The 12463-nt window shown below is 36.2% G+C and overlaps 1 protein-coding gene across 1 annotated transcript in view; it reads left to right on the top strand.

Annotated features, from left to right (window-relative positions):
• ARAP2 (ArfGAP with RhoGAP domain, ankyrin repeat and PH domain 2) overlaps positions 1–9983 on the top strand; it is a 339747-nt gene extending 329764 nt beyond the window's left edge. The window contains exons 31-32 of the mRNA XM_006874336.1: positions 4947–5081; positions 9590–9983. Of these exons, the coding sequence (XP_006874398.1) occupies positions 4947–5081; positions 9590–9973 (519 nt within the window). The 3' untranslated portion in view covers positions 9974–9983. The remainder of the gene's footprint in view (positions 1–4946; positions 5082–9589) is intronic.
• The last annotated feature ends 2480 nt before the right edge of the window (positions 9984–12463 follow it).

Below are 12463 nucleotides of genomic sequence, written 5' to 3' on the forward strand. Positions count from 1 at the left end.
TTTGCATTTATTTAAAGAACAACAGAATTTGGGTTATTTGTTAAGGCTGCACGATAGGGGAGCAAAAGTGAAAGCAGGAAGAACATCTATATGAAGGCAGGTGGTAACTCAGACCAAAGGTGGTAACAATGAAGATGGTATGGCATGTTCAGACTCAAGAATATTTAGAATGTAGAACCAATAAGATTTTCTGACAGTTTGGCTACATGTATCAGGTGAGAGAAAGAGCAAAAATCAAGGAAGAATCCTAATTTGGGGGCTTTGGCAGTAGCAAATGCAAACTGTATTACCTGAGATACAGAAGAAAATTTCGAGTTCTGTTTTGACCATATGAAGTTTGCAGTGCCCCTTGTCTTATGCAGAGTCATAGGTTAGATACAAGGATCTAAAGCTTAAAGACATGTTTGAGGCTGAAATAGCAAACCAGTATAGAGTTACTGAAGGACCTCTGGTAGCGTAGTGGTTACGAATCAGGCTGCGAACCGCAAGGTCAGAAGTTCGAAACTACCAGCTGTTCCGCAGGAGAAAGATGAGGCTTTCTGCTCCTGTAAAGATTTACAGCCTCGGAAACCCTGTACAGGGTTGCTATGAGTCGGAACTGACTCCATGGCACACAACAACATAGAGTTACTGAGCAGCGGATGGTGGGTTTGAATTGCTCACCTTGCGGTTAGCAGTCCAGTGCTTGTCCTACAGCACCACACCAGTACTCTGTAGGACATTTGTTGTTGTTGTTATTGTTGTTAAGTGCCATGAGTCAGTTCTGACCCATAGTGACCCCTATATAGGGTTTCCAAGGAGTGGCTGGTAAGCATGAACCACCAAACTTGTAGTTCAGTCTGACTTTACAGTTCAGTGCATTAACCCACAGCACCACACCAGGCTTCCTGTAGGGCATTTATATATTTCTAAGTTTTATATATATGTGTGTGAATATATAAATATATATGCAAATAATATAAATGAATAAAATGGGCTCCTGGTGACTACTTATCCATATGCACACACATGTATGTAATGTGTATGAACATTCATAACATGTAACAAAGCTTGTTAAGTACTGTCAAGTCAGATCTAACTCATAGTGACCGTGTGTGTGTGTGTGTGTGTGTGTGTGTGTGTGTGTTTTAGTGTCTGTGTGTTTCCAAGGCACAGCTGGTGAGTTTAAACCACCAACCTTGCAGTCCAGTGCTTTATCCTACAGCACCACACTTCCAAACTTTAAATAGTAAAATAAAAAGAAAATAACTCCAAAAGAAGTAAAAAGGGGGGAGGGCGGAGGAAAACTGCAAACCAGGAGATGAGTAAAGAAAATTTTTTAAGAATTCTTGCTGTAAAAATAGATAAAGCAAAAAAGATAAAATAGATAAATGTTGGTGTTAGAAACAAGTCAAGGGAGTCTAGAGGGGTTTAGATTTGTTGATATTTATAATGGGAGCATATATAGTTTGCATATCTGTTGATAGATACAACAAAGTAGTTGGAAACAAAATGATTATGGGGAGGAGCAATATTGCTACAGCAGAGGTCCTGGGCACCTCAAAAACAATGTCATCAAATGCATAGTTATACGTCATTGATTCCAATGGGTGCTGACTGATTGCAGGAACTGAGGTGATCACTTACATGACTACATATGCTGGAAGATTTCTCTCCTTTATGCTGGAAAACTGAGATCCTTAAATGGTTACTAATAATATTTTAATCAAACCTTAAGGTCCTCATCGGTTGTGGTGGGGTAAGCCATTAGAAGTATAAAGACAGAGGAAAGGAGGAGAAATACTCATCAGAGAGTAAGAAATCCACTGTCCTGTAGTAGAAAGAACTTCAAGGTAATACTGAGTGCTCACTGACAACGGAAGGTCGAATTGAGAGTGAGATGGAGCCTGAGATGATATAACTACCTCCATCCATTTGGCAGGCAACACCTAAAAGTACAGAATTGTATTTAACTAGGTTTAGGACTTAGGCTAGTGTGATTGAGAATCACTTATTTCTTTCCTAGCCAGTTTTCTTTCCAGCTTTACACATTGGGAAAATCCTAGTTATGTAAGATCACAGTCATTTTTACCAAATCTGTAACTATGATGTAAAATAGTAACACGATGGTGGTTGTGTGCTGTGGAATCGGTTCCAAGTCATAGCCAGCCTGTATAGCGTGTCCAAGGCTATAACTATTTACAGGAGCAGAAAGCCTCATCTTTCTGCCTTGGAGTAGCTAGTAGATTCAAACTACTGGCCTTGTGTGATTAGTAGTCCAACTTGAAATGCACTACACTTCTGGGACTCCAAAATAGTGATATGATTCTTGGAACTTGATCTCTGGTTGAAATATTGCATAATCTATCATTGTAGCTTTCATGAACCAAAGTAAAATCGAAGTGTAGATACAGTGCACATACTCTGAGTCTAAAAAGTATTGCAATGATTGTTGTTCAGTGCTGTCAAATCAGTTCCAACTGATAGCAACCCTGTGTAAGTAAGGTTTCCAAGAAGTGGCTGGTGGGTTTAAACTGCCGCCCTTGCAGTTAGCATTCCAGTGTTCATCCTACAGTGACACACCAGTACTCCATTAGGATTGTTGTTAAGTGACCTGGAATTGGTTCCAACCATAGCAACCTGTATAGGGTTTCTGAGGTGTGGCTGGTGTGCTTGAACCACCAACCTTGCAGTTCAAACTGACCTTCCAGTCCAGTACATTAACCCACAGTGCCACACCAGGACTCCCCATTAGGATTGTTGCTATTGTTAAGTGCCATCGAGTCGGTTTTGACCCATAGCAGCCCTGGATAGGGTTTCTGAAGAGTGGCTGGTGACCTTGAACTGCCCTACCTTGTGGTTCAAACAGCTTTGCTGTCCATCGCATTAACCCACAACACCACACCAGGACTCCCCCATTAGGATTATTGAGGATTAAATTATATACTGCATGAGTAAGTCAAGAAAATTGATAACTAGGGTTCTGGTTTGTACAGGCATTGGCTTATCTAAAACAAAATATGTTTAAACGTGTCTCTTCAATCCATGAATGGCTGCACACACGTTCTCTCAGTAATACAGTTGTCTTAGTCTCTTAAGGATGCCTTCAAAAAAACAAAAGAAAGGTTCCACCACTGGCATCTAATGGAATGTGTTTGGCCAATTCAATTCAAGGCAGAAAGTTATGATGACTTTTTGTTTTGTTTTGTTTTGATTTTTTAACTCTAAACATGTAATCTTGATAGATTTTCTTGAAGGACACAAGACAATCATGGGAGCTTATTAGGAAGAAGTTTTAAAGAAACTGCATTGATATGGGAAAAAAGGCCAGGAGTTTGTTTTTCCAGCACCTGCACAATCTTCAAGAGTGATCATTTCATTGGGAAACTACCCCATCCATCCTGTTGACCTGATCTTGTCTCTTCTGATTTCTTCTTGTTCCCAAATTTCAAAGAACTTTTTAAAGGAACATGAATTGAGTCCCTTCCAGGATGCCAAAACTGCCATTTTGATGTAAATTGTAGAGCCCAGAATTCTTCAGTGAAAGTTTGTTGTTGTTAAGTGCCATCAAGTCAGTTCCAACCCACAGGACCTGTAAAGGGTTCCGAGCTTGAACCACCCACCTTGCAGTTCAAATGGCTTTGCAGTCTGGTGCATTTGGAAATACTGCCTTCAGAAGTATATGGACCTAAATGGAGAATTATATTGAGAAACAATAACTTCACGTTTGATATTTTTGACTTAAAAAGGTTTCTCTGATTTTGTAGCAATACTTTGTGACTGGTACATGTAAACTACTAAGAACAAACCGTGATAAAATGTCCCTCAATACAAATTAGATATGAGAAAATTAGACTGTTTGCTACCATAAAGATTTACAGAGTCAAAATCGACTCAGTGGCGGTGGTTTGGTTTTGAGTTTTTGTAGAGTTTTTTTGGTATTATTATATAATGGTACATAGGAAATAGTTGTTGAAATTAGTTATCTGCTACAAAACACCACAATAAAATGCTAATTGTGATATGAAAAAGTCAAGAATCAAAAAGAATTGAGGAAAATAAGAGTAGGCATTTAGCTGCATAGCTTACCAAATGGTTTTTATTCTTCAGAACATCTTTAAAATGTCTTTACTTTATAGGTGGTATTTTGTAGTTCTCTCATAGATTGCTGTTTGAAAATCAATTTGCTTTTCCCAACTTCTGAAAAGTTCATCTTTCCTGAGAAATACAAAAAAACTCTATAAAGATTTTTCTTTTGTATGCATATCTCAAGGATTTATCACTTATGTTTATATATTTATCTTTGGATATTTACCCCCATTCCAAATATATCTTTTCTCCAGTCATATCTATAATTTCTTAGTGGGTCAGAATATGTAGACAGTATGTTGACAACAAATTTGCCACACTCTGTTGTACAATGATTTTCAGTATAAGTGTCTGTAAAAGATAACATTCTGGAATTTGATTAGATGAAAAAGTAACATTTTTTAAAGGTTATAAAATAAATCTAGCTTTTCTGATAACCATGCCTCGGGTTGATTTTTGGCATATAAGATCAAATTATTTTTATACTAAAATCATCTTTGGTGAACAGAAAAAGTAAATATGTTGTTGCTTTAATTACAGGGCCTAGAAATGTAGACAAGTTGCTGTTGTCGTTTGCATCCTACAATGAGATTTGTTGGCTTCTTCAAATATTTTCCCCCTTTTGGTCTTATAAGTAATATAGATGGTCTGTATTTGAAACTTAGAAATTGAACTGAGACAGAAAAGCTCAGCTCACTTTGCAGTTTCATATCCTGGAGCAACGCTGCCATGGAGGCAGCGTTATCATTATAAATGGCCTTCTCATGGAAAGTAGATCATCTGATGTAGATATATGAAACAGGGTCCCAGAGACTATATAACATGGTGCCATGCATAATAAAATCACATGCCTACAGCAAAAGCTTCTGTTTCCACAGCATGAAAATGATATATGGCCACCAGCTGGAAAGGAACGAAAACGCTCTATTACCAAAAATCCCAAAATCGGAGGTTTGCCTTTAATTCCCATTCAACATGAGGGAAATGCAACGCTATCCCGGAGAAATATCGAGGTAGGTTAGGAATGTATTTGCTGTATAATTGCAGAAATGGAATGAAATTATCATATTGTTTTCCTATACATTGATGTGATTTCAAAAGCACAATAATAATCACTTTGAAACACATAGTAGCAATTACACAAATCATGAACATTAGGACTGATCCTGTGCAGCTCTTTAAATTTTCATGGTATTTTTTTTTTTAACTTAAATGTTTTGTTTTATTTTAATAATATCACTGACCACACAAGAAAATATAGACAATATCACTTACTCTCTTATATCTAAGCAGTTTTAAATATGCAAACAGAAATTCTGGTGATTAAATCAAGACACATATTGGTCTTACAAATTAACTAATATCACTCTTAGCATGAGCTTTGGGCAGAATGTGTCTGGAGCCATGGCAACTAGACTTGCTGATAACCCAATCAGATTCCACTGGTTTGGTAAATGATGGGCTGTCTCGATTACTTTAAGAATCTGGATGATTGCCTCTGACAATTAGTAAAGAAGATTTGGCATCTTTCAAGAAGACTGCCATTGTTTTTGTCCTTCACCTTGAGGGGAGAGGAGCACATAAGAACATCCATCTTGCCCTGAAGATCAGTCTTTTCAGAGAACAGCATAGGTTCTTATCTCTCAAAACACATTAGAAACACTAATGTATGTTTCAGTGCTTTAATTGAGACCTTCAGTAGGAAAAACAAATTTATATTTTAAAACTGTTAGATCGTCTTTGAGTCTCAATTTAGAGTTAGGATCTAAACTCAGTTTAGAGTTGAAGCTCTAGCTTACCTAACAGATGAAAGCCATTTTAGTCATCAGATTTTTAAGATGTTTTTTCATGTGTATCTCTCTTGAATTTTACTGTAATATACATCTCTAAAATATGAAATGTTGGAAGATAATGATTTATTTCTGTTGTTGCCCTCTGCATTGGTGTAACCAAGGGAAAGAGTAGAGCTCAAAAAAAGTATGCCCTTGTCACTCCAGCCACTATACAATACAATACACTATCCACTATACAATACAATATACTATCCACTATACAATACAATGCACTATCCACTATACAATACAATACACTATACAGTACAGCTGTTCGTGGTCATAAACAGTTCTGCAGAGCTTTGGAGTCTTTAGCTAACCTAGAATCTGAAAATTCTGTGAATCACATTTCCCAGGCACCAAGATCATGAGACACAGTTTGAACAAAAGAAGTTACCAGAGGTTCTAGGTCCACCCTGTAATAATCCTAGGCTCTGCTGATACTGTTTTAGGATTTATTATTGTGCAAAGACTTGTTTGAAGTTATAGGATAAGCACTAGACTGCTATTTGCAAGGTCAGCAGTTCAATCCCACCAGCTACTCCTAGCTACTCCTTGGAAAGCTTGTACAGGGTCAGTATGAGTTGGAAGGAACTCCATGGCACTTAACTACAAAAACAGCAACATAGAGCAAAGCAGAAGATAAAGCATTAGGAGCAAAATATATTAACCATGATCAAGTATAAAATGGAATGTTTGGTTGGATATATAATAGTTGTACCTAATCCCAAATCCAAAATTTCAATGATTATTTTTTAATTGAGTCAGAAAACTGATGAACTACAAACTAATTGATAAACCATTTTAATGTAGTAGTAATTAAAATGGAAACTTACATGAAATTTAAAAATACACTTTTTGTTTTTGTTATGTTTTCTTTTTTGGAAATGTCATTAAGTGTTTGAATTGGTCAGTGTGAATTGTCCATATGACAATTGTGCAAAGAAGTTTTACAATACCCAAATGTTAGAAAACATTGAAATTTACTTTATAGCACCAAAACAATATAAATATAAACAGTACTAATGTAAATATGTATAGAATTAGATTTATTAAAACATCCAAGAAAAATACAATCATAGAACAACTGCTATTGAACTTATGACTTAGAAATGTAAACTGGATTAAACTGTTTAAGAAGGTATTCATAAGAAAAATTATATTAATATATTAATGAGGACTAAATGAGGTGATATGGTTGTATTTGTTTAACATGGACATTATCATCTAGTCCTGTGAGTTTAATAGAAAATTTAAGAGAACTTTTGTAATCACACAAATAGGTCACATTAATTTTTGATATCATGAGACCCCCTTCTATAATTATTGATGTACGTATAATGGAAATTCTCACAATTTTCTGTGAGTACTGGTTCATCATGCTTTGTTTATATAAAAATTTAGCATTGTATATACCCTAAATTCTGCATCTAAAAGAGGCCAAAGGTTTCCTACTAATAGTTGAGAGATAATAAAAATAGTTGAGAGATAATAAAAAAAAAAGTTGGCATACATCCAACTATGTTGTTTATTTTTTCCCAGACAGTAGATGCCAAGTGCATCTTCTTAATGATATTAATATTCATATATAAATTCCTAGTTATATTCCTATACTAAATGACCATCATGATCATCACTAATCGTTCTTTTACATTACTCTAGCATGCCATCTAATGAAACTTTAGATTGCATACCAAATATGTCATCCTGCCAGTTAAAGTAGAAACAAACATATTCAGCTTAAAATAGATTACCATAATCTTACCAGAAATTCCTAGTTATAAAATTATTTATAAACTATATTTACGAAAATATTCTCAGTCAGCTTAAATTTTTGCTGCTACATTTTCATGTTTAATCCTACTAAAATTTAGGAAAACAGAACAGAGCTTGTATACATTCTGAGATAATTTAGACCATTCTTTATTCATATTTTCAGAAAATATTTATTGATCATTTCCTATGTGTAGATTAAGTCCCTCTTCAGTGAAAAAGTCAAACAAAATAAAAAATAAAGCCCTTGCTTGCATTGTGTTGACCTTCTAACAAGGGCATTCAGACATTCACAAAAAAAGAGAAATAACTGGCACATTAGATAGTGCAAAGTGTTATGGAAGAAAATAAAGTGGGGAAATGTAGTATTTCATTGTAAATGTTATTGAACATACATAATTACTGAAGTGTTTATACTACATTACTACATACTCAGTATTATAGTTAATACTCTTTCAACTATTCATTACTTAATAAACAATTATCCTTGAGATGTCTGCTTTATATGTTTTACAATTCTAACTGAAAAAATTTTGAAGAATACTCCCATGCTGGTAAAAAGATAACTTTTCTCCTCCTTACCCCTACCCACATTTATTCCTAGTTTAGTAGGCAGCATTTTTCTGTAGCGCCGTGCTTCTAATATGCCTAATTCTCGCTTGTTCTTAGATCTTACACTTCACTGGGTTATAGTTTTCTTTGAGAATATGATAAAAGCTCTGTATGCTCTCACCAGAAAAAAAGACAATAGACATCCCAATACTTAAAGTTCCCTTCTAGACCATTGCAGGCATCATAGAGTAGTCCTGGCTGTATGTCACCCTTATAGTACATTGAGTGGATATGAGATAAATCAATAAATAAGCCCATTTCAGTAATTGCACAAATGTATTTATGAGGATGGGGAGGAGTTCCACTAGTCATATATACTTGTTGTTTTTAAGTTAGCAAACCTGTATAGAGTTTCCAAGGCTGTACTTCGTTGTAGGAGTAGAAAGCCTCATCTTTCTCCCATGGAGTGACAGTTGAGCTCAATCTGCCAACATTGTGTTTGGTGGTCCAGTGCTTATTGTATAAAACCACCACTGTCTCTAGTCAGATAAGCTTCTTGTTTTTATTGTTAGGTGCCATTGAGTCAGTTCCAACTCACAGTGACCCTATGCACAACAGAACAAAACACTGCCCGGTCTGGTGCCAGTCGCACAATTGTTGTTATGCTTGAGCCCATTGCTCAAAGTCTCATATGTATATTGTCGTTGTTAAGTGCTGTCAAGTTGGTTTTGACTCACAGTGACCCTGTTTAGAGTTTCCAAGGAGAGGCTGATGGGTTAAAACACAGACATTGTTGTTAACAAATGTGGTTGTTGTTGTTTCTTGCTGTTGAGTCTGTTTCGACTCCTAGTGACCCTGTATAGAGTTTCCATGTAACAGCTGGTGGGTTTGAACCACAGATTTTGTGATTCACAGTCCAGTGTTGATCCTACAGCATTACATCAGGAGTTCAGCAGATACGCTTAGGAGAGAAAAAAGCAGTTGAACAGATTTTTCTACCATAATACTTCTCGGTGCCTTTAACATGCTGATACGTATTATGAATCTCAAAGAAGGTGCTGTAGAAGTGAGTTGGGTGAGGCCAATCTGAAATGAGAATCCGTTTGAATAACCTGAAAGACAGCTTTGAAGTGGTGTGGTAAGTGGATATTAAAATGAACTTCTGTGGTCTACATTGCACTTGACTTGGTACCTCCAAGTTCAACATATGAATTCTGACATGCCACTTGTATCCAAGGAAAGAGCCCAAATCATAGAAATAAGCTCTTTTATAGGCAGCATCAGCTTGAATGCAGACCGTGTTTTCTTAAACTTAAATTGTGCCAAGTCTTGCTTTTCTGTGAGACATTTTATTTTATTTTTAGAGTGCCAGAGCAGAACTTGAAAGACTGAGGCTCAGTGCAAAACCTGACAAAGAGTCTGTGGACTCCCACTTAAAGGAGAGAGCCTCCATTGTGGCCCACTGCCTGGAACACAAGGAAGATAAACTTCGAAACCGAACCAGGAAGCATCGTAGTTTCAACTGTCTGGAAGATACAGGGGCTGAGGTCCCTCATGGGCAACAAAAATCCTATAAAGGCGTAAAGACCTTGAGAAAGACTGAGGACAGAAATAGTAAAGCTACTTTGGATTCTGATAATAAATTACCATCAAACGTTATTGAAGAACTTAATGTGGTTCTACAGCGAACAAGAACGCTTCCAAAAGAGTTTCAAGATGAGCAGATTTTGCAGAAAGAAATAAAATGACTTTTCCCCACAGCTTAAGGGTTTTAAAAATAGTGTATACAGTGCTTGTGCACAAATCAGAAGCCAAACTCAGTGGTAGTTCTTCATTTGAGAAATTTCTGTACCTATACTTAAACATTTAAAGAGTATTTTAAATAATATGTATATATGTGGTAAGTAAGTGTAAGATTAACTTTATTTGGGTCTGAACATAGCTTGTAAAGTTCAACTTTGTAACCTTATGTAAGAAGACATAAGGTTACAATGAGTAATGACACTTTAAAACTAGTTCACTAAGTGGTTTAATTTATGAGCAGAAATCTCAAGTTGTACTGTATTGTATAAAATAATTGTGTATAAATGAGGCCATATGAAACTAGATGTATAACACATTTTGCACTTTGAGGAACCTTGTATATTATGTTACTATATATTTTTAGGTTTACATAGGGTCCACCTTAAGGAAAAGAAAGGGAAGTAAGTTCAAATGGGATAGGTTTTATTTTTGTGGCTGCCTAACAAATAACCTGGAGGTTTTCATCAGAGACAAAGAGTTAATGTCCTGAAAAGTAAGGAGGTAAGTTAAGATTCATTCTAGTTCACTCTTGGCCAGTACTTATTAATAGGAAACTGCTAGTTAAGAAAAGAAAGTCGAGTATTTATTCCTCAAGAATAATATTCAGCCAACAGACTTGAATAGTGGGACTGACCATTCTTAGTTCTGGTGTTAGTGCACAAGCCACAGTACACATTCACTACGCTTCAGTTCTTTGCAAGTGGCTGCTAAGGAGAAACTTAACTCTGCACTGGAGAGGTTGTATGAAAAGGACTTGGCACTGATGCCATTTGCACTGTTGCTGTATGCATGCAGTTTTTTTAGAGTTCCTATAACTATACTTCAGGTACGAGCTAAATTCACAATCACAGGGTTTTCTTGTTGACCTTTTTTGTTAGTGTTTTATTTTGTATGTTTATTTGCTGTTATTTTAAGTAAAGTGGGAATGTCTTTTTCTGGAATCAGCTGGAATAGTACAACATATAACCATTTCACTTTGAGGGATGGCTTGTTGTGGATAAGTACTGTCAAAGGATGGCTTACTCTACTCATTTTGATGCTTCTAGTTCACATTTGAAATCCCTGGGTGGTGCAAGTGGTTTATGTGTTTGACTGTTAACCGAAAGATTGGAGGTTTGAGTCTTACCCAGAGACATCTTGCAAAAAGGCCGGATGATCTACTTCCAAAATTGCAGTCGCTGAAAACCCCTCGGAGCATAGCTCTCATTAGACACAACGGGGTCTCCTTGAATCAGAATTCACTTGATAGCAACTGGCAGTGGTGATGGTAGCGCTGCACCTTTAATTCAGTCCTTCAAATTAAACAGTAGTCTCCTTACTCTGCCTGGTGTTTGCTGTTAGTTGCTATGGAGGCAAATCCGTAGATTCATGGTGACTACCATGGCACATCGGAGTCCTGGTGTGGCGCTGTGGATTAATGTACCATACTTCAGAGCCACTTGAACTGCAAGATTGGTGGTTCAAGCTCACCAGCTGCTCCTCGGAAACCCAATACAGGGTCGCCATGGGTCAGAACTGACTCAACAGCACTCAACAACAACAACCATGGCACATCATCACCACCACCACCCCTAATAGTTGAATACCTAACCATTTTACCACACAGAGATTCCAAACAATGGCAAAACTCCCTATTTTTCTTCCATATATCAAATTAGGGATTTTCTTCTACATATCTAATTCATGTCTTTTGTAAGACAGACAGTCCTGATTCTAGTTCATGTCAAGGACAGTACCTTTCATCACTTTCTATCAAATTATATTACTTGGTGAATTTTGATATTAAGAATATATTTTAGGAAGCCAAGCATTATTCCTAACATTTCCTTTTTCTCGTTATCAGATTTTGTCTAGCTACAAAGAACAATTAGATACTTCATTCAACCCAGTAATAATACAGTGATAAGCTATGAAGTTCTCCATTATAAAATAATGATCACTTATATTAGGTAGTGAAGAAAGATAGTTTACCATGGGTGTGTATATTTGTTATTTAAATCCAAATAAACTGATATTAAAAAAAGAAAAACTGCTGGTCAGTTTATGAAGTAGGTGGCACTATTGGCAGTACTGGGGAACTTTCCTTTAGCAAGAAATCATGGTATGCAGGGAGATTTAAAAACAAACAAAGTATTATTTCTAACAAATATTTATATTTTTTATTAAGAAGGGGGTGTATGAGAATTGATATGTTTGACTTTGCTGGCCTGTTTATGGAAATGTGCCTGGAATTTTTAGCCTGTGTCATCTGAATTTTTCTGAGACCTAAACCTAAAATCTAGTAGTTTGTGCTTCCTTTCCTTTCATGTATAATTCTCCCTTTTCTCAAGTGTAAGATAAGGGCTAATGGTGAGATATCACATTTTGAGTAAAAATTAAAATTGTTTTACAAGTCTACTTGAATGGTACTGTTGTCTTTTTTCAGTGACTTTCAA

This window comes from Chrysochloris asiatica, unplaced genomic scaffold (assembly GCF_000296735.1).
Source record: "Chrysochloris asiatica unplaced genomic scaffold, ChrAsi1.0 scaffold00269, whole genome shotgun sequence".
NCBI classification, from domain to species: Eukaryota; Metazoa; Chordata; class Mammalia; order Afrosoricida; family Chrysochloridae; genus Chrysochloris; species Chrysochloris asiatica.